At 35.2% G+C, this 23,417-nt stretch overlaps 1 protein-coding gene across 5 annotated transcripts in view; it reads right to left on the bottom strand.

The window, feature by feature from the left end:
• KITLG (KIT ligand) overlaps positions 1-23,417 on the bottom strand; it is an 84,528-nt gene that overhangs the window by 4,631 nt on the left and 56,480 nt on the right. For 3 of the 5 annotated variants that reach the window (XM_074402449.1, XM_003927863.2, XM_074402448.1), the window contains 6 exons: positions 20,951-21,121; positions 18,618-18,774; positions 17,780-17,863; positions 9,048-9,157; positions 8,319-8,386; positions 7,183-7,259 (listed from right to left, as the gene is read on the bottom strand). In XM_074402449.1, the coding sequence (XP_074258550.1) occupies positions 7,220-7,259; positions 8,319-8,386; positions 9,048-9,157; positions 17,780-17,863; positions 18,618-18,774; positions 20,951-21,121 (630 nt within the window). In that variant the 3' untranslated portion in view covers positions 7,183-7,219. The remainder of the gene's footprint in view (positions 1-7,182; positions 7,260-8,318; positions 8,387-9,047; positions 9,158-17,779; positions 17,864-18,617; positions 18,775-20,950; positions 21,122-23,417) is intronic. The other 2 variants (XM_074402447.1, XM_003927864.2) reach the window with 2 other exon arrangements.

Raw genomic sequence — 23,417 nt, 5'->3', positions numbered from 1 at the left:
TATGTATTGTTATCTATGTTTTCCCATTAAAATGTAAGCTCCGTGAGGGCAGGGAGCTTCTCTATCTCTTTTATTGTTGTACCTCCACTCTTATAACAATGCCTGGCACTTAATAGACACTCAATAAATATTTCACTCTTTGACTTCCATACCTTCTGAGATTCTACCAATGATCTCAGTTTGTGATAAGATAATTATCAAAATAGCTTTGAGTTTCTCTAGCAAGGCTATAAAATGTAGTAGACAGGCATGAAGGGAGAAGGATTGATGAACAAGGAAGTGTCTGGAGAGTGGAGACTAGAGAAGTGGAGATAGATAGAGTAGCATGAAAGAGATCCATAGGACAGGTGGATAAGCTGGTCAATGGCCACCAACAAGTAGTAGCCTCACATGGACACTGAGCTGCTCTAGAATCTCGACTGTCTAGTTAGGTTCTAGCAATCATTTCTCCCAGCTGAGGAAATAGCAGCAGAAATACTACCAGCCAAAAAAAGAAAGACTGAGATCCTGGCACAACATCCCAACAAAGCCTCTGGGGAAGGTTCACTTGGCCTCAGCACAGCCTGTTGTACTTGTTGAAGCATGAAAGCCATTTTTAGTTCTTTAGTACTCTTTTAAACTACTGAGCTTTCAAATGTTTCAGCTTTCCAGTAAAGTGTTTGTAATTCCTTTTCTACTTTTAAAAAATATAGTTGGGGAGGGATAACATGGGAGAAATGCCAGATATAGGTGATGGGGAGGAGGGCAGCAAACCACATTGCTATGTATATACCTATGCAACAATCCTGCATGTTCTTCACATGTACCCCAAAACCTAAAACACAATAAAATATACATATTAAAATATATAAATAGATAGTATCATCATCCCATCTTCAATCAGTCTCTAAACAAATGTGTTTGCATTTCTCTTCTTTTCTGCTCAATCTCTTTTATGACTTTTGTCCGTGTTTATCAACCCAGCATCACAAATCACTGTTTGTAAAGTATTGAGATCATTACACAGATTAGCCATAAAATTCCATAGTGTGAGTGATAAAAATTACAATATTTTTCTAGTCTCTCTAAATGTCATATATTAAAAAGTGTCTTATATAACAATTTACCAGAGAAGTCTAGAAGCTAGACAACCTGTATTTAGGAAATCAGAATTAAATCTATAACAAAAATTAAGAGATATTAAAATAAAACTTCAAAAATCCAAAATATATAGAAGATATTTTAAAAGCATGGTTAGAAAGCAAAAGGGAATCACAAAAAGCAAAATAATATATTTTGTAGAGGTATGAATAACTTGAAATACAAAGCTTAATGTAGGATGAATTAAATTACATTTAATTCAATGTAGGATGGGCGTGATGGTTCACGCCTGTAATCCCAGCAGTTTACGAGGCTGAGGTAGGTGAATCACCTGAGGTCAGGAGTTCAAGACCAGCTTGGCCAACATGGTGAAACCCTGTCTCTACTAAAAATCCAAAAATTAGTTGGGCACGGTGGTGCACACCTGTAATCCCAGTTACTTGGGAGGCTGAGGCACAAGATTGCTTCAACCCAGGAGGCGGAGGTTGCAGTGAGTTGAGATCATACCACTGCACTCCAGCCTGGGCTACAGACCAAGACTCTGTCTCAAAACGAGAGAGGGGAGAGAGAAAGAAAGGGAGAGAGGGGGAGAGGGGGAGAGGGAGAGGAAGAGAGAGAGGAAGAGAGAGGAAGAGAGAGAGAGAGAGAGAGAGAGAGAGAAATTAGAGAGAGAGAGAGAAAATTAAATGTAGAGAAGCAAGATTGAAAATCTATTTTTGATTCTGCCTTCTATCCCTGGGTCACTTAGCAAAGAAAATAAACTTAAAGACTGACACCTGTTTTCCCATGGAACAAAACTACAATTTTTATAATGATACCCAGGATTCTTGAAAGAACCCACATGAAATAAGAAGAGTAAATATCATTGACTCTCATTACATATGAAAAATCAAGTTTATAAAGACATGCAATGACAGAAACTCATCTAGTATTCTATGTCAAAGAGTGAAGGCTTGAACCCAAGCCAAATCCCTTCTAATCCTCTGATTTACAATGTATCTACAGACACAAAACTCCTAAAGCTTTGGAAAGTCTTAGGAAATATCTGGTAAAGAATCACACATCTTGCTATTTATTTGGTAAGCTACCACTCCCAAGCCTTGGGGCCTAAATTTCCAAGCTTGACTTGAGCTTGGCCTTTATTTCAATTCTAAGATTTATTTTCTTCTCTCTTAGCTCAGATATACAGGAAATTTTATTTGTGTTTCTTTAGTGAACCTCTCCATAATCAAACGCATTCTATTTACTATCAACCACACTGGGCCTTTTCTGTGACTAAGCAATTTTTCTTTCAAGGTCTCAAAATAAGATTCTTTGCAGATGACTCTCAAATGGCAAATCTATTCTTTCCAGGCCTGACTGTTACCTAAGGTTCCAGTCTAACATATTTGGCCACTGATCAGTTTCAAAAATATTTACCGACAACTACTTCTGATTTCCCATTTCCCATTAATGCCACTGCACTCTGCTAAGTCCCATCATCTCCAGATCGTTCTTGAGTTCTGCCTGTGATGCCAAGCCTCATGCCCCATTAGTAACCAGGATTTGTTGATTGTTTTATTGCAATGCCTTCAAATGGTCTATGCTTTCTTATTTCCTGGCCCTGATGGTAACTCAGTTGTCATTTTCTCTCACATCTTATTTGAAGACTGGCCTTGTAAGTGGACTTCCTTTCTCTAGTTAACCACTCCTGTACATCTCTGGCCATACTGACACCCAGTTAGTTTTTCCACATCTCTGCTAAGATTGTTACCCACATCTTTCCTACACCGTTTTCTCCCAATAGTTCCTTATGTGACACAAGGCATGTAAGCCCCATTCGTGGAATTCAAACCCTTTTTCAAACTGATGTTCACCCATTCTTCTCAGCATTTTAATTCTTTATATATGACTTCCACTGGAGTCCAACTGTCCAAACTAACCCATGAACATAGTTTCTACTTTAGGACCTTCCTGACTTAGTTTATGCCATGTGCTCAGTACAGATGCCATCTCCATCACTTACAAAGTGAAGCCTTTCTCCTATTGTTAGTGATTTCTCTCTCCTTTCAAAAACAGGCAGTTGTATTTGGGTGTGCCCAATTCTAAGATGCCATCCATGCCAGTATCTAAAACTGATGAATTCACATCTTGTACAACCATATGCAGGGGCCTGGACTTTGATCAAACTAACCTTGTAAACTTTTAGTTTACTTTTAAAAATGGGTTGTTATATATATGTCTGATTTCCTTTTGTAGGCTATTAATAATTTGAGGCCACAACAAGGTTTTATTAAGCATTTCATCCATTGACTCACCTACTAGAGTTTGTTGGAATCACATTTGTGGGAAGAGTAAAGAGCAAAAGTTTCCCATAATGTATTAACATAAATAAAACTTTTAATGTAACGTATCTGTTTTATTTGTTTCTCTTAATTTTTGCTATACACAATCAAATATGAAGAAGTTTTTTGTAGGATGCTACTGTGGATACTTGCCATAAGCTAAGTGACGGAGTAGATTTTTAACTTTTCACATAGCTTTTCTCATACATGGTGTCAAATAAACACAACTTCAGTTAAGTTTTCATATTTTTTTTTTTTTGAGACCAGGTCTTGCTCTGTCACCCAGGTTGGAGTGCAGTGCTGTGATCATGGCTTACTGCAGCCTCAACCTCTTGGGCTCAGTCAGTCCTCCTGCCTCAGCCTCCTCAGTAGTTGGGACCACAGGTGCACACCACTATGCCCAGCCAATTTTTAAATTATCTGTAGAGATGGGGTCTCCCTATGTTGCTGTGTTGCTCAGGCTGGTCTCAAACTCCTGAGCTCAAGTGATCCTCCCAGCTCAGCCCTACAAAGTACTGGGATTACAGGTATCAGCCACCACTCTTGGCCTATTTTTTCCTATGTGCAACTTTTGTTGTTGTTTCTAGTTCATTACATTCCTTCCACATTTGTTCTTTGTATTTAAGATATTAAACCTTCTTTCTTTTCATTTTCCAATTATAAGGTATTTCCTTCAGAGAACTAGCCCATATGTTCTCTATTCTAGTGTTCTAATATTTGCCATGATTTAATTTGTTTTAGTTAGTGAAACTTCCCTTTCAGGGAGAAATCCTTGCCATAAACTTAAGTCATTTCTTGTATTTTCCCCTACCTTGTTAACAAAGAAAATAATTGAAATCCATATCTATTTTTTAAATGTATAATTGCAACTCCACATTTTATTTCTATCTTGGTATTTTTTTTTCTACAGTTATTCTTATTTTTTAGAAGATTTTCTCTCCTACCCCATCATAGTTTGTTCTCCCAAACCTTCCCTCTACTATACCCTTACCTAGGATAGTAATAGACTTAAGACTTCCTTTGAGAGTTTTCCACCTCTGCTAGTATGAGGCGAAATGTAGGGCTTTACTTCATTTAATGGGTAGTCAATAGATGATTAAAAATGATATATACAGATTTTTACTTTGAGGTTTTCAGATTATTGATGATGAGCTGGCTCTTTTCTCCCTCTTTCCTACTTTTCCCTCAGCATTTGAATTCTTTTGTACTCATACACACATCCAAGTTCATTTCCGTTTTCATCTCTATAAATTTTATTCTCATATTATTGTAATTTTCTGAGATATTCATCTTGAATAAATGATTAATTTATTTGACAAATAGTTATTCATCATTTATATATGCATAGTGTAAGTGACACTGTTTAGTGGAGCTCCAAAATTACATTAAGAAAAAATAAAATCCTGCCCTCTAAGAACTTAAACAGTTTTGAAAAGAGCACAAAGTGTTCATTTAAGTGACTGTGATGTCCTGCCAAGGGCCATATGAAATCTATTTAGAGGGCTACAAATAGAGATTAGTTTCATTTGAGAAGTCAGCTTTTTGTAGATACTAGTATGTGACCTGAGCCTTGGAGGAGGTTTGCAGAGATGATGAGTAAGGTACTGTACGAAGGAGAATTAGTCATGTTTTTTATTCGTTCTGCCATCTATTTCTCATCGACTACTCATTAAGTATGCTGGGGTTTTTTTTCTGAACAATTCTGGCTTCATTAACCTGGCCTATGTGATTTATTTTATACATGAGTAAATAATTCATACCTTAAGAAAAAGAATTTATTACTTAATTTCCCATATGATCATATTCCCTCTTGATATGCATACCTTGCTGTCCCATTAATCCAAACCAGCAAATTAAACACACATATTCACACACAAAGTAAAAACAAACCCTACTTTAGAAGAACAACCTTCTTTGCCATTTGCTTAAACTTTCATTTAGGGCTGAGTCACTCACTCAGTCTCTCATTCGACAAACATTTATAAAGAGCCAACAATGCATAGGCAACAAGTTAGGTGTTGAGGGCACAGCAAGAAACAGAAAGACCCAGATCTTGTCCTGGAATGCTAACTGACTATTCGACACATGCACAAGTTGTTTGACTATGGTTGCTTTAAAATACCATCTTTTTTCCTCCTAAACCAGTGGCCTGAGTTTCCTCATCCTAATCTACTCCCAAATGTCATGGGACAAATACCACAATTAAAACCACATGATTAAAGACCTGTGTGCCAAAACATGATCCTAGCAATGCAATCCAAAACCAAACAACAGACGGCATTACTTGAGCATTTGAGCACTTAAGACTCAATTAACCAAGAATAGGGGGGAAAAAAGTGAAGCTCATTTTGTGATTGAAAGGCAGAGAAATGAATAACTAGGAAAAAGCATGATTTCAGCTTGGGAAATACTGCTCCAGAAAATAAAATGGTCAAGCAAAGGGTCTATCCATTTACATTATTGGACAGGAAGAATGAACCTAGAAAGAAGTGGGAATGGGTAGCAGAAAAAAGAGGGTGCTATTCATGCTTTGGACATGTTTATCAAGAGTATGATTGAAGGTAAAAGTGACAGTGTATAGAATAATAGTATTAAAGTGTTAGAGAAATGTGCGACGTAATTTTGTTATCTTGAGTTGTTAAAAGAATGTTGTTATATAACAATAAAAGTAAGCTCATTCAGGAGGCAAGACACTTTATGACTCAGCTCCATTGAAGAAGATCCAGTCCAGAGATAAGTCTCTGAACCTGGGATAGGAGTTAAAGCTGGAAGGGCAGTGACCTTCAGGGTAAAAGAAGAACTCATCACAGATTATCTACGTAATAAAGAGGAGAGTAAATAATCCTTTGACAAGGGGGGGGTGCACAGAAGAATTGAGGAATTAGAAAGAGAAAAGAATACTCTCAGTGGCATGAGAATATTCACATGTCACTGTGGTGAATGCACTCAGCATTCCATGACAGTAACAAAAATAACAGCCAGTTAGAAGCAAAAATGAGGGAGAGCATGAATCAATACTGATCAAATTAATGCAGCTCTGGGTGTTCCCGCAACAGTATCTATATATAGCAAGGGAGCAGACCATGTAGGCAGGACAGGAGATGCTGATAACCAGTAGCTTCTAGCCATGTCTTACTCTCCTTTCTCCCAAAATCCCTCCACAGAACCACACAATCATAGTCAGTATCTGCCATGTGTTTATGCTCAGGAATCCTGGACTCTGAACTATCATAAAGCATAATTATTACTAGTCATGTGGAAGGTGGCAATTGATCTTGAAAATCTTCCTCTCCTGACTGTAAGATATTTTGATGTTTTCTCTTTTTCTTTAAAATGGCAGGGAAACATTCTGGCTTTCTCTTGTTTCAGCATCTAACACATGGAATACTGTCATGTTATGCTGGTCACACCTAAATAAAATTGATTCTATATATTTTTATTCTATCACTACTATTTTAGCCCGAATTTGCTATATTATCCTTGTCTAATTAATTTTTCTGGTCTCAAAAACAGTCCAAGTAAACTTATAACTGTTAATTTTTTGTGTATCTCCCATACAAGATGAATCCGCTAGAAAGGACAAACACTGCTTACCTTTCAAAACTTGAGAAAAGGCAATGAATTAGATGTGCACATTGCAATTACGTAACGACTTCAGCCAACATACTCTCATCTGCTAGATATAGAAGACTTACTAATGAAGTTTGTTTCTAAATTCTGGCATCTCAGTTACTGTATAGTTCTTGCTAAATATTTCAGCTTGAATTTAAAAACTTACCAATGTACGAAAGTAACAGTGTTGATACAAGCCACAATTACACTTCTTGAAATTCTCTCTCTTTCTCTTGCAACATACTGAAAAACAAAAAGAAAAAAATGCTTATTTTCTCTTGATCAGTGATTCTGAGGTACACAATGATCTAGGCATTGTAAAAGGCAGCTTTTCTGTAAATACAGTTGTAAAAGATTGCAAAATTGAATGGGAAATTTACCTTCTTATTACTACAGGGAACGGAGAAGACCTCATTTGTCTCAAGGTGGTCTTTCCAAGTAGTTAAAAATTTCTCGATATATATGTATATACACATACCAAACATACTTATATGCATATTATATGTGTCTGGGTACACATATAGGCATGACATGAGAGAAAGCAACACGCCAAATGAAAATTAAAATCAAAGTTAAGGGAAAAAATGAATGCTGGGCAGTATTGGGTAAGGTGAAAGAGTAATGAGAGCCAGCTACAGTGAATGGAAAATCATCCTACAACAAAGCTTGTATTTGGCTTTAGAGAAAACAACGAGTATGTTGAGAAAAGTTACAGTCTCTGAAAGGCAGAGTAAAATAAGAGATATATTAGATATGCAAGAGAAAACCACTCATGTATTTTTAATAAGAAGTGACACTATGAACCAGGGTTTACAGAAGAGTTTGTCTAAAGGTTGAGTTTAGAAGTGCTAGAGAAAAGATCGGTGGCAGCAACTCATGAGATCATAAAGATGTCAGTGATGATAATGCTTACTATCAAAAGAACTAAGCTTAGGAAGAGGCTCCGAGAGCTGAATCAGTATGTTTTGATAAAAGTGTGGAAAAGAAAGAATGTGAGCAAATGTGCCTCCAGAGCTCCATAACTAGGAGTCTGAGAAGATTCTGCCACCTTACTAAAATAAGAAAGGAGAGCTAACTCCTTTCATATGCTAAGAAGGGTCATGAAGAAAATTATTTGACGATATTCTACAGGTAAATGGAGATGCAGGATTGCAGAGAGAGTGAGAGGTCAGAGTTGGAACTCACTGGTTAGGAGCTACTGTCATGAGTGAAGGACTTCTTAAAGACATTATGAGCATGTGCACAGTGTGTGAAATGGCAATGCAATGCTTGCTTAGGCACACATTTAGCAAAATATAATACCTTATCTCGTTATCCTCTTCATTAATTTGTATATTTTCAACTGTCCTTGTAAGACTTGGTTGTCTCTTCTGGAAAAAGAAGAAAGTTACATGTTGTAAAATGATTAATTAATGGTCTAATATTTAAGAGGTAAGTGGTCTCCACTTTTATCTTTTATGTCAATAACTCCAATAACAATTTTTTTAGCATGTAGTATGTTAAATATTTTTGTAATAAAGGATTGTGAAAGCTGCATGTATTATCACCTCAACATTTTTAGGATGCTTGGGGCTAAAGAGTAATAAGGAAACTGACATTTAAACAGTAATCAGACTCAAAAGAAATTTCAAGAAGGTGAATCACAATGATTTTTGTGCATTTTAAAATTTTAGACAGGCTTCAATAAGAAGAGAACAAAGGAGTAGAAATCTAAAATAGCAGATAATACAAATGACACTTTTTTTTGTCTTTTATGTGCATCATATGATTTTTGGCAGATCTTCCTTTTCATATTTAGTTCAGGCTATTAACATCACTTCCTAATTCTTAAGTGTGAATTATCAGCTAGAGGGATTGTCTCCAGACATAATGAGAAATAGGGAAACTTTCTAAAATTTAAATTTTGTTTAGATTATAAGCAAAGGTAGAATTTACTGTTTTCTTAAAGGATCATTTCTTGAGAAAAAAATTGTTAATAATTTATGTAAACATAGTAAGTTTAAAAAACAAAAAAGGAATAGCAACACTTACCTTCCAGTATAAGGCTCCAAAAGCAAAGCCAATTATAAGAGAAAAGAGTGCTGGCAATGCCATGGCTGCCCAGTGTAGGCTGGAGTCTCCAGGAGGATTTTTGGCCTTCCCTATAATTTAAAGAACATGGTGATGAATACAGCATATCCATCCTAAAAGTTCTGCTGTTATGCTGTGGTTGTTTTTAACTGTATCCATAACATATTCTGGACCTATACTGGTTTAAAGTATTCAAAAGATTGATTTTTCTGCTGAATATTGCTTTTCCAAGGCAATGTAAGTCCATGTAGTCTCCAAGAGATGAATGCATTACAAAAAGAAAGAAATCACAGAGGCAGAAAGAGCTCTGGCTTGGGTAATGCTGACACATATAGAACTAAGGCTTGATATATTTCTGGGGGGAAAATGATTTATACTATCAAGCTAATCTTTCTCCCATGCCTTCATCTTCTAAAGTCTTTTTGCTTTCTCACTCTTGACAGCTTGCTCAGAAATTTTAAATATGACATTTTACAACCTAGATCAAGATCTGTATGCATTCAGCTATGTTTGGACTGTTGAAAATATTAAATAATTGTATGTGCACTATGGTTATGGTATTTTTAGGTATCTCATGCTTAGAATCATGGCTGTTTCCTCATTCATATCTTCAATATACATTTAATGAGTGCCAGTGTGCAACAGACTAAGCGTTTGAACTTTTAATGTTGGAAAGCTTAAGACTAACACTAAGGGGAATGGTTGAGGGCACCATTGTTGCCCCGTACTAAGTCTAAATAAGAAACTTAATGAAAGAGAACCCATATGGAATTGGCTTGAGACACCTTTCTTGATCCTGCCTGGCTCTTCCATGAGAAGCAAAATGATTCACAAACTTGATCTGAGTGTGGTAGCTCACACATGTAATCCTAGCACTTTGGGAGGCCTAGGTAGGTAGATCACCTGAGATCCAGAGTTCAAGAGCAGCCTGGCCAACATGGTGAAATCCCGACTCCACTAAAAATACAAAAATTAGCTGGGTATAATGGCCCACACCTGTAATCCCAGCTACTCCAGAGGCCGAGGCTGGAGAATTGCATAAACCCAGGAGGTGGAGATCATAGTGAGCTGAGATCACGTCACTGCACTCCAGCCTGGGGAACAGAGCAAGACTCTGTCTTAAAAAAAAATGCAGAATGATTCATGAATTAAATAAACAAAACACATCTCCCACAAGGGTCTCTTCCTCCCGACATGAAACTTATTTTGACAGTTTTTTCTATGTATCTATACCTATTTAACATACAAAGTACCTAGAGTATCTAATATAAAATAACTGATCTACTATGTATATATCAGCATCTTACAGGGAGAAATTAATTCATAAATTTAACCTGGTAAGTCAGAAACAGATTTTATCTACATGGTAAGGACGGAAACTGTCCATTCCTCTATCATATGTGAACTGAGAGCAGAAAATTCCCTCATCCTATGATTGCTGTGTTTCCAAGGAGACTCTAATGATGGGATATATGCATGTGTGCTCACTGTGTATGTGTGTGTGTGTGTGTGTGTGTGTGTGTGTGTGTGTGTGTATTTATGTGTATGTGTGTGTTGTGGGAGGAGACAGTGAGAGATGGACAGTAAGGGGCTGGTGATCCCCAGATAGGGAGTTGTCAGAAGTAGGGTTGTCCATTCACATAACCATGAATTTCCTCCTTAGGATTCCTCCTCCTGGCCCACCCCACATCCTGTAGCCCCACAGGAAATGTGTTTCAGCATCTCAAGTTGGAGCTCAATGTGAATTTTCTCACCAAAATAAATCTGAATTATAAAATGGCATTTGGTATAATTGAAGTACTATCATTACAATAACAGAGCTATTTTTAAAGATTACATAAGATTATGTGGACTAGTTTGGGATCTATAAAAGTGTTCTCTATATGAAATAGATTCAGGATTACAAACAATTCCTACCATTTCAGGAATGTTAATACAACTATTTATAAATAAATCATTTGGCTGTTTGTGGTTCTCTTTGAACCACCTTGACTGCTGTGGCCCCCATTATCTGTTGGGATTTCTGGTATGTAATTATGATAGATTTACTAGGTGACCTCCTTGAGAGGCCCTAACCAATGTACACAGAGAGAAAAAAGAAATAAGTTAAGATTTTTGTCCCTAAAACCCAATGGAAAACTCTTAATTAGCTAGGAAGATGCCATGGAGAACTCCATTATCTATATTGGATCAGCCAGATGCCCTGGGATCAAGGTAGCCAAACACCGTGTTCTTCCTGTTCTATCCAAAGACCAAACCTAAGTCTTGAAATCCACCACTCAGACCAGAGGAAAGACCAAACTCACAAGCAAAAAGCAGCTTACTAAAGAGTGAGATATTCTGAAATTTGCTACCTAAAACCTTTCCTAGGCAGAAGGATAACATCTAAGGAAGGGGCTTCAAACAAAGCTGTGTGGGAGACCTCACCAAGGAAAGTTGAGACTTGTTCTCTTAGAGTGCTGTGATTTTTTAACCATGTTGACAGTTCCATTCCTAAGACTATGAGCCAATACAAAATCCAGGAATCTGACTAAGACACAGCAGCAATCATCCTACAGGAGAGAGAAGGGAAGAGAAACAGCAAAGACTGGGGAGGTGGAGGAGGGGCTTAAGGGAAGGGCCCATAGGTTACTGAGCTTCACCTCCTATAGAGGTCAATGTTACCTCACTTTTTAAATTTCACTTGTTCATGCATAGGGCTTAAGAACCAGGCCTTTGGTCCATCAGGGATACTACTGCCCCTCTTGCAGGCAGACAAAAAGAACTTTGTCAGAAGAGATTTGCTTATACCTCCAGGGGACGACTTTCAATACTTTCTACTGCAGCTATCCAGTAGGAATCAGTGACCTTTGAACTGTATGCCCAAATGGAGGGTATTTGGGAATAAAGCTTAAACTGACAACAAAGTTTTGATTTTATGCGAAGATTGCCTGCAGAGAACTTGTATGGAGAGGAAGCTCATCTGGACAGGATTTGTGTAATCCCAAATTCCTGGCTTATTGTCATGTTAATTATATCTTCTTATTACCAAAACTATTCACTGTCCAGAAATCTTGGAAACTGGCTTGTCTCATTTGCCTAATAATAACCAACATCTGTAGAAATATAGAACACAAAGAACTGTGCTGTAATTTTCCTGAACTTCTTTTTAGAGTGAGCATGTTTTGGAGCACAATGCCTGTGACATGGTTATCTTGGTTCTTATGAAACAAGCAAATGGGTATTCCTCCTTGATTCAGATTCAGGGCTCACTAAAGGTTCAACTTGATTACTAATCCACAGTCTTATTGCATCTCATTATTCTAGTACTTAATGATGAACTCTTACAAGACATCAGGTATGTCTCCAAGCACATGTGTACTAACTCACTTAAAACTCACAGAAACTCTGTGAAGGAGGTATTATTATCTTCCATTTGATGCAAGAGTCAACAGAGTTTAACTTTCCTGGGATATGAGTCCAGGAAGGTTGAATCAAGACTATCTCTAGAAGATGTGTAAGGTAATGTCAAAGTTACCTTTCTTTATAATTTAGATACCATCTCCCAGGATCTCAAACTTAAACATCTTTTAAACATTCTCTTTGTTTATCATAAAAGCTATTACTGTTATGCTATAAATGTAATTCCCTTTGGATAACTAGTAGGTTTTTATATTATCCCACTATCCCATGACTCTTCCTTATACACTCACATCTCTATAGTAACTTTTCATATGCCCCAATCCTCTGACTGACATGGGCAGCTTTTGCGTTATCCCTGAAAACGCATGATTTCTTCAAATTTCCCTGACCCCTTCTCCCAAAAAACAGTCTTACCCCCTTTGTGCTACAACTAAAAACATTTGCATAATTCTATTTTGATACATATTATATACTGTACTATGAGTATTTTATTTACATCTTACAATGTGAGCACCACAAAATCTTGCCTTGTGCATAGGTATCTAAGTGGCATATTCATGAGTGACATCACCTAGCTAAAAGTTGCTGACAATGCGAGACTCAAAATTTTTTAAAAAGGAAGAAAAAAGAATGAACAAAATAAAGAGCTGTCTATTCATCTTACAATTTAAAAATAATCTAAGATTCAGAGGCATGGAATTCAATAGGCATTTTATATTTAGTTTGTGTTTTAAAATCAGTAAAAAAGACTTGTTTACAAACATGATAGTAGCAGACTAGCCTTTCCAACCTAAGTATTTATAATTCTGGACAAATTATGAAGTAATTCTTTTCAGAAATTAGCCAACAGCAGCACAAATGTGCAATTCACGAGACAGGGAAACCACACTAAGTGAGGCTCATGTTTGCCCTGGCTTTCTGGCTTTCAGCTCTCCTGTCTGGGGTGCACTTTCAGATTGAAGTGTGGAAGATGGAGTCCAAGCAAGAATCAATGGTCTCACTAAGATAGTCAAGGATTGAAGTTCAGCGCTGCTGATGTGGGGCTGGAGTTTCTAGATCTAGGTTAGTTGGAAGAAGGAAGCTGTGCAGAGAAGGAGCATCAGAAATCTCTAGATGAATCCCCTTAAGTTATTGGTCTACTAATAGACTGTATATGTACCAGTAAAGAAGTCACAAAACGTGACCAAAAAATAAAAATAAATCACCAAAAACCAAACTCATAGGAACCTATAATCTTAATAGAGACCCCAGCAGTCACAGAACAATGGGGGACAAAGTTGTTATGACAAGTATTATTGGAGAGATTTTCTGAGCACTTTAGAGATATCTCAGATATTCCATGCCTTAGGAATAAGGCTAACTTTCCCTCATACCCAAGAAAGTTTAAATACAAGGCTAGGAGAAAAGATAAACCTCATCTGCCAGTATTCGAACCTCCTACCAAAACACAATGCAATAGCCTCTAAAGAAATGCTATAGAATTGGCAAGATAGTCAACAGCATAGAATTCATAATATCCAGCACATATTAAAAATCACTAACTATTTAAAAGGAAATATGACCTCTAATCAGGGAGGAAAATGTCAAAAGACACCAACTCTGAGATGACCTATGTATTGAAATTAATAGACAAGAACTTTACAGCAGTTATAATTATGTTTAAGGGATAAAAAAGAAAAATTTGTCATAGTAAATATGCAGATGGAAAATCTCAGCAGAGAAATATAAAATACATTTAAAAATTAATTGGACATTCTAAAACACAAAATATAAATTTAAAAATAAAATAATTCATTGGATGAAAAATCAGCAGATCAGAGATGGTAGAAGAAAAGGTCAGTTAACTTGAAAGCAGACAAGTAGAAATTACTCAAGAACAGAGAGAAAAAAGGATAAATAAATGAGAAAAAAATTCTGTGACCTGTGATACACTAGCAAACTGGTAACATATATGTGATTATTATCTCAGAATGAGAGAAGAGAGAAAATGGAGAAAAAAAATTTGAAAAAAATTATGGTTAATTTTTCCCCAAATTTGAGGGAAAACAAACTTACAGATACAGAATGCTTGACAAATCTTAAGAAAGATAAATACAAAGAAAATCGCCCACAGGCATATTCTAGTCAAACTGTTAAAAAAAAATTGTTTTTGAAAGAAAGTAGATGAAGAAATGACCCAGTACATACGAATGATGGCTACTTTTTTTTTTTTTTTGGAGAAACAGTAACTGTAGGAATACAATAGTGTAATATTTTTAAAAGACTAAAATTAAAAAAAAATCCTGTTTACCCAGACTTCAATATCTAGTAAAAAGTACCTGCTACATGGAAGACAAAACAAAGACATTTTCCAATTAAAAAGGAAAAAGAATTTGTTGTCAGCAGATCTGTACTATAAGAGATGCTAAAGAATGTTTTTCAGGCTGAAGGAAATTAATTAATACCAAATGGAAACTTGGATTTACAAAAGGGAATGAAGGGCACAGGAAATAATAAATATGCAGGTTAATATAAAAGACAGTATATTTTTTTCTTCTCTTACTTTAAAATACATATTTAAAGCAATAATTTGAACTATATTGTGTATTGTAGACTGTATTGTGAAATTTATAACTGATGTAGGTATGTTAATAAATGTCAAAGGTGACCCAAAGATGGGTATGGTTAAGTAAAACTATCCTGTGTCAAGGTTCTTGGTTTTTTTTTTTTTTGAGATGGAGTTTCGCTCTTGTTACCCAGGCTGGAGTACAATGGCACAATCTCGGCTCACCACAACCTCCGCCTCCTGGGTTCAGGCAATTCTCCTGCCTCAGCCTTCTGAGTAGCTGGGATTACAGGCACGTACCACCATGCCCAGCTAATTTTTTGTATTTTTAGGAGAGATGGGGTTTCACCATGTTGACCAGGATGGTCTCGATCTCTTGACCTTGTGATCCATCCGCCTTGGCCTCCCAAAGTGCTGGGATTACAGGCGTGAGCCACTGCGCCTGGCAAGGTTCTTGTATTTCTATCTCAAGTGCTACAGTAGTGACTCTAAGTAGAGTATTACAAGTTAAGGTGTATACTTTAATTTCCAAAATAACCGCAAAGTAATGCAAAGAGGTGCTGTTGAAAAGCCAACAGTAATTAAAATTAAACACTAGAAAAAAAAATTAGCCCAAAAAAGCACTAGAAAGAAGGAACAAAAGATCAATACACAAATGGGACAGATAAAAAACAAGTAGGAAAATGGTGGATTAAAATCCAACTATACCAATGATTTATTGCATAGAAATAGATGAAATACTCTAACAGAGATACACTAAATAAAATAGGGAAGCCCAAGTGTATGTTGTCTACTAGAGATGTACTTTAAAAATAAAGACAATAGACTGAAAATAAAGGAAAGCCAAACATATGCCATGAAAATAGCAAGCATAAAAAAGTTTTTCTCTACTAATATCTACAAAATACACTTCAAGACAAACAGCACCACCAGAGATAATAAGGGATATTTCAGTAAGATTAAAAGATCAATTAAACAGGAAAGTTATAACAATAATAAATGTATAAGCCCATAATAATAAAGCTTCAAAATATATGAAGCAAAAAACCCAAAACCAAAAAGAAAATCAGACAAATCCACAATCGAAAGTAAATATTTTCAATTTCCTTTCTCAATAAATTAATAAAAATTAGACAAGAAGCTTAAGGAAAGGAAGATATAAACAACACTATCAACCACTTTGGCCAAATTTGAGTGCTGCACTCAATAGTTAAATAATATGCATAAGACAGTTTCAGTACATTTCAGAAAATTTCAGTACATTTCAAAAAATTATATTCTGACAATAACAAAATTAATTCATAAACCAGTAACAATAAAATATATAAGAAAACCACAAAATTTTTGAGAATTCACTTCTATATTATCCATGACTCAAAGAAGAAATCACAATTAACAAATATTTAGAAAAAATAATAAAATCACAAGATAAAAATGTGTGAGGTGCAACTAAAGCAGTGCATATAAGAAAATTTATACCTTTAAGTGCTTGTAATTAGCAAAAATGGTTTCAAATCAGTGATCTAATTTTTCTACTTTGAAAGGCTAGAAAAAGTGGAGTAAATCAAACCCAAAGCAAACAGAAGAAAGGAAATAATAAAGATTAGAAATTAATAAAATGTAAGCAGAGAATTTAAGAAACCAAAACTTGCTTCTTTGAAAATGTTAATAAAATTCATAGTTAGTAAGAAAACCCCTAATTGACTACCACACATATAGGGCCCTAGTCTCTTTTTGAAACTCTTTAGAGATGATATGCTATGTAATTTAGAATTTTATATCTTAGATGATTCTGTCCTGCAAATAATGTGTAATAAATACTATCCCCAGTGAGTTCTGGGTAGCATCCAGTAATCAAATGCTTTCATATTTCCTTAGTAAAATATATAAATACTCACTTTTTGAAAGATAATTAAAGACTATCAATAGCCTCATCTCAGTTCAGGCCAGGTTTTGGTGGCAAAAAATTCCAAAATAAATAAAAGGTATTTTAGAGGGTTTTTTTTTTTTTTAAAAAAAAGATTCTGAATTGTAACAAGCTATTATGAATTACTAATAAAGTGCTTACTTTTTTCAGATGTAGGTCTTCTAAGTCCCTGAACAAAAGACAGTGCCCCATTTGTAAGTCTTAAGGGATGACTTTTTTAGCTAAGATCACAAGATAAGTTTTTTTTCTTCCTGCACCTTCCATGAGGCTAGAGAGTATTTAGTAAATACAATAACCTTTATAATGACCTTTGCCTGAATTTTAAAAGAAAACTGAGTTCTTGGCGAAAGAGGACAGAAATTTCAGAAAACATAAGCATATTATCCTCAAACATATAATTCTGTAGTAAATGCACAACAGTAAATACTGCTATACACAAAACTGCAAATATTTTTGGAATTTTATACAACCAGCATTTGTACACTTAATTTTAAATTTCCATTTTTGTCAGACACATTCCGCACAGAATATATTTTAATGCTTCAACAAAAAGCATAAATCATATTTCTAAAATTAATTGTATGTCTTATTTAAAATAATCTTAGCGGAAAATTTATCGGCCTATTTCTCTAAACATTATCTCCAGCTCTAGGGAAATTTAATTCTACAAACTTAAGTCTCAGGAAGACCATAAAGGAATAACAGTAACAGAACAGTATCAATAGTAATAAGTGTAGAAGTTTCCTTGAAAGCCCATGCAATACTCCTATAGGTGCTAATTGGAGCCATGCATGCATTAAATCAGATATATGTACTTACTATTACTGCTACTGCTGTCATTCCTAAGGGAGCTGGCTGCAACAGAGGGTAACATAAATGGTTTTGTGACACTGACTCTGGAATCTAAATAGAAAGCAATAATGTGTCAGTGTTATATGGTGATTTGTATGACTTACAGAGTCCCTGAAAGGTGAAGTGCAATACCAGATTACTTGCCAGGTCAGCTTCCCAAATCCAGGGTATTCAGATCCTATTTATTTCATACTGGGTCCTGCTATTCTATTTTAATAAGAAATTCACCATTGTCACCTTGTAAAATAAATATTTATTGAATAAATATGTTAATACATGCAAATAATGACACATTGATGGTAATTTCTCATTAAAAAAAGAAAGCAATGAATCCAGGTTTGTATTATAAGGATCCAATGAAGGGGAAAAAACAGTCTCAATACAGAGTAACTGGGGAGGATCAGAATTTATGACTTAAAGTTAGATTAAGAAAAAAATTTGAGAAGGAACATTAAGTAGACTGGAGGTACAGAATAATATAATTGCTAGCAAATGTTAGATGAGAAAAGGCATGAATGGCCATCTCATATATTGTTTACTCATAAACAACTTCTAATTTGAAACTGATGAATATTGTTTTGGCTTGGAAACCAACAAATGTACAATTATTAGTTTCTTCTGTGTATTATATTCTAGAGGTTTTTTTTTTAATGTTCTGAATCGTAATTGCTATTGATATTTGCTTTTTTATTAGACATACAGGCATGTATCTTGCTACAATTAAACACAGAGGTAGATTCTTACTACATAGGGAAGATTTAAGTTTGCTGTTTACATTTGACCTGGAAATGCATATATGTCTTACCTTTCTCAGGACTTAATGTTGAAGAAGCCACACAATCACTAGTTTCAGATGCCACTACAAAGTCCTTGAAGGCATCAATAGATCTATTAAAAATTCTAAAGAATTCTTCAGGAGTAAAGAGCCTGGGTTCTGGGCTCTTGTATGGTTTTTTAAGATCCTAGAAGAAAAATAATAGGATTACATTTTTCAAATAGTCTAGATTTAACTGAAGTCAAGATAATGGACTATATATATGTCCCTCAAAGATTCAAGTATTTGGACTCTTAAAACTAGCACTTTTAGATGGCTGTTTTAATGTATGTAATTCAAATTGGTAAATGTAAGGTAGTGGGATCACAAGTTGAGTCTGGGGCAGTGAACACAATGTCATGACAAAACAATAACCTTAACAACAAATTGAAAACATTTTTCGTTAGAGGTGCTCATTAAAAACATGAGGGTTTATTTTAGAAAGACCCCTCCATTACAAGAACTTCCAGTTTTTAGGGAAAAAAAAAAAGATCTCTCCATAATGCATGCTCTAATATCCAAAAATTAGAAAGTCAGATGATACTAAATGTTGGCAAGGAAACTCTCACATACTAATCAGATAATGTAAATTGGTACATTTGATATTATCCAGTGAAGTTAGACAGATGCCCATCCTGCGACTCAGAAATTCTATTCTCAGGTAAATACCCTGGTGAAGCTATTGCACATATATATATCATCAGACATACAAAAAAGTTTTTTTGCAGCAATAGCTGTATCACTTATGTCAATCAAAAGACAGTGGCTTAATAACTAGTAATATATTGAATGAGTGGAGATTATTCAGCAGAAGGTTAATGATAGCTATATGCATTAATGTGGATACATCTTCTAAATCTAAAGCTGAGTAAAAGAGGCAAATCCCAAAATAATAAAAGTAGTATAATTAATTGATATAAAATTAATATAAAATTCCCAAAAGTAAATCAAAGCTATATTATAGGGATACATAATGGATTATAAAGAAAAGCAAGTAACCAAAATAAACATCTATCTGTTACTTACTAGGCACTATTCTAACTGCTTCATAGATATATTCTCAGTCTCCAGAACAACTGAGAAATATCATCAATAATCTCCTGGGTTCCCACCAAAGTGCCATACTTACTTCGTAAATGGACATTCTGTGTTGTTTGCAGTGTTCTTCCCAACATCACCATTTACCTTAAGGCTTTAATGCATAGGTTATTTACTTTGTGACACCTTGTGTGATATACTCTACTTTTTGTAACCTCTACCTCTTTCGAATGCCATCAGCATTCTATATGCAGTAGTAATATGAAAGAGTGGTTAACACTACATTCTGACTTTGGAAATTATAAACTGAAACAACAGAAAGATTAAAGGTAGTGACTGGATTATTAGGATGGCAAAAATTATAAGACTGGAGAGCACAAATAGGATTAAAGTTGAGTCTTGAAGAATAGCCAGAATTTAGAAGGGACACAGGAAAAAGCATTTAGGTATTAAGGTACAGAATTCTGTTTAAAATTTTGGATTTAAACTTATAGAAGTCTCCTAAGCTAATCACTGGCCATTTTAACTGTATACCAAATCAGATCGCTTAAGCAAGATTCTGCTATAAACAAAGTGTGATGAAAAAAATGCCAAAATGTATTAATACTTATTTTACTAGGTATGGTGTTAAAGTACTCATCATACATCATTTAATGGCAACCCTACTAGAGGAATTCTGGCATTGTCTCCATTTTAAAGATAAAGTGAGGCACAAAGAAGTTATGTTTACAAAATTCATTAGTGACAGAAGCAGAATTTAAACTCCAACATCTCACTCTTATTTTCTGGAGTACATTGCCTATTCCATATGTCATGCCTTATCCTGAAGTTGGTGATGACCAGTTATTCAATGAATTTGAGGAGCCAAAATGTATTTCTTTGCTGTGACCTATGGGGTAATTACATTATGGATAAAAGGATGGGGGTATGTTTATGACAATTTTCCATTTAAATGAACATTTATAACTTAACAGGAAGATTTTCAGGACTTTACTTATGGAAAATAAAGAAAAAGGCAGGGCTTATTTTGCATTGTAATGTAAATAAGTTGTATTATTACATTAGAAGACAATATTTAAGTCTGAATGCATACTTCAGTATTGCAGTATAACTACAAATACTTATTTCCTTTGGTCATCTTCTGCAATCTTAGAATATTTTTAAATTTGAAGTTCTTCCAATCAAAATCTCATAAATAAATGTGCCCCATTTTCCCCAACAGCAACAAGAAGCATGGGTTTTTAGAGAAGGATAATGAAAAACAATCCCAATGAACCCAAAGTTACCTTAGATGAGTTTTCTTTCACGCACTCCACAAGGTCATCCACTATGTTCACAAGTTTGTCTATGATAGAATAATTACTCAAGCCTTCAGAAATATTTGAAAACTTGTCCAGAAGATCAGTCAAGCTGCTTGACAACTGTACTACCATCTCGCTTATCCAGCAATGACTTGGCTGCAAGATATGAAATGGAGACAAAACAGCTATTTTAATAAGCACCATAAAATTCGCGCCGTGAAACTCGGATACTCTTCAAAGCTATCAACACGTTTTAGTCACTGGTTGCTGGAAAAAGGATCTCCTTTGAACAAGCCAGTTCTTGAGTCTCAGATACATAGTCTGTTTCAAAATTCACAGATGCACACAGACCAGAGGAAAAATATTGATGGTAGAAATTTTGCTCTTCCATGGAAGAAAATTAAGCCAGGACAGAGCCAGGTCTTACCTTTGACAAAGTTAAGATATTAATAGAATTTAATTCTATTGAAGAATTGTAATTATTTAGTCACTATGTTCTCAAAAAAGCTTTAGATGCAGAGGGAATCACAAAATATTACTGTGAGAGAGAATCCTAGCCCTTAAGGAACTTCTAGTCTTTGGTGGACTAGAATATAAAACAATTGCTTAATAATAGCTTCTGTTTTTAAAGTGCTTGGTAGATTTCAAGGCTTCTAGACAGATAAATTCATGTGAGTGTTTTATAAAACAGCCCTAGGAGGAATGTAGTCTGAAAGAGAAGAACCACTTTTGGTAGTGGCAGTACCAGCTACATTATTTGTGGAATGTAAAGCAAAATGAAAATGTATTTGTTGTTCAAAATCTTGTCCAAAAACTATTAAGAACTTCAAGATTGTTATGGTAGAGCATTAAACCAAGCATAAGGCCCAGCCCATGAATCCAGTTCTACCCACTGGTTAGAAGCTCAAGCCTTTGAGTCAAGCATAACTAGGTTCAATTCTCACTGAAAGACTCCAAGCCAGCTACGTAAATTCACTGAATCTCACTTTATCTGTCTATAGAATGGGAATAATGGCACCTCCCATGAAGGGAAGTTGTGAGGTGATAATGTAGATAATTTGAATATAAGTTGCATGAGGGCAGCAATTTTTTTTTTTTTAATGTCGCTCTTTGTCATGTCCCCAATGCCTAGAACAGTGTCTGGTAAATGAGAGTTGCTCAGAAACAATTTACTGAATGTATGTGCAAGAGAATTGAAAAAAATGAATGAATGGGAAAAAATATTTTGCATCAAGGGTCAGCACATTCTTTCTGCAAAGGGCCAAGTATTAACTGTTTTAGGCTTTACATGCCAAGAAGTAAAATAAAGGATATTATGTAGGTACATTTTAACAAGACAAAGCACATTTCCACAAAATTTTTATTATAAATTTTAAAATGTGATAATTCAGTATAGTTTATTTTGCACAATAATTGGATATACTATAATCTTTTGCAATATAGATTTACTAATGAGAAGAATGGAATCCTTTATTTGGGTTAACACTTTGCTTAGTTGGGGTTCAAAGTCAGCATTCTTTGTCAGCAAATAGATTGCAAAGGTTCATCAGATTGCAAAGGTTCAATCTTAGCTGGCTGGCCTTAAAAAAATTTGGCCCTCAGGGTATAGTTTGCTAAGCCTTGCTCTAAATAACTGTGTATCAAGATAGGTATAGATTATTAAGGAAAAAGTTCTTAGTATATTAAATGAATTTTAGTATTTTTATTTTTATTTATTTTTTATTACTATTTTGAGACAGAGTCACACCTGTCGCCCAGGCTGGAGTGCTGTGCCATGATCTTGGCTCACTGTAACTTCTGCATCCTGAGTTCAAGCAATTCTCTTGCCTCAGCTTCTCGAGTAGCTCGGATTACAGGCACCTGCCACCACACCTGTCTAATTTTTGTGTTTTTAGTAGAGATAGGGTTTTACCATGTTGGCCAGGCTGGTCTTAAACTCCTGATCTCAAATAATCCGCCCGCCTCGGCTTCCCAAGGTGCTGGGATTACAGGCATGAGCCACCGTGCCCAGCCAGATTGTTAAAGTTAATATTACATTACTTAAAATATTGAAATTGGAGGAGGGGGGCTATTGTAGCAGGAGGAGGAGAGACTCTTGTTATAGGAGGAGGGACTCTTGGAACAGGAGGAGGAAGTTGTAAGTTTGCATACTTTATATAATTTTAGTGTGTTATCTTTTTTCTCTTATAAAGATCTTTTAAGTGGAAACTGATGTATTTTGAACTCTGCTAAAATGCTGCAGTGGCAAAAATAAGATTATTATTTGTAATAGCTAACATTGAATTAGCACATTAAAAACATAAATAATTAATACAACTTGTAACAAAAATATTGTACTCAGAGTAACTGATGGAATGTAAAATAAATTCAACTACCAAGCTTTATTTCTCTACTTACCAGCAGAATATCTCTGTGGAAAAAGTATTTTATTTATTTATTTATACTAATTTTT

This window comes from Saimiri boliviensis, chromosome 7 (assembly GCF_048565385.1).
Source record: "Saimiri boliviensis isolate mSaiBol1 chromosome 7, mSaiBol1.pri, whole genome shotgun sequence".
Lineage (NCBI taxonomy): Eukaryota > Metazoa > Chordata > Mammalia > Primates > Cebidae > Saimiri > Saimiri boliviensis.
This window is presented reverse-complemented; position numbering and strand designations above follow the sequence as displayed.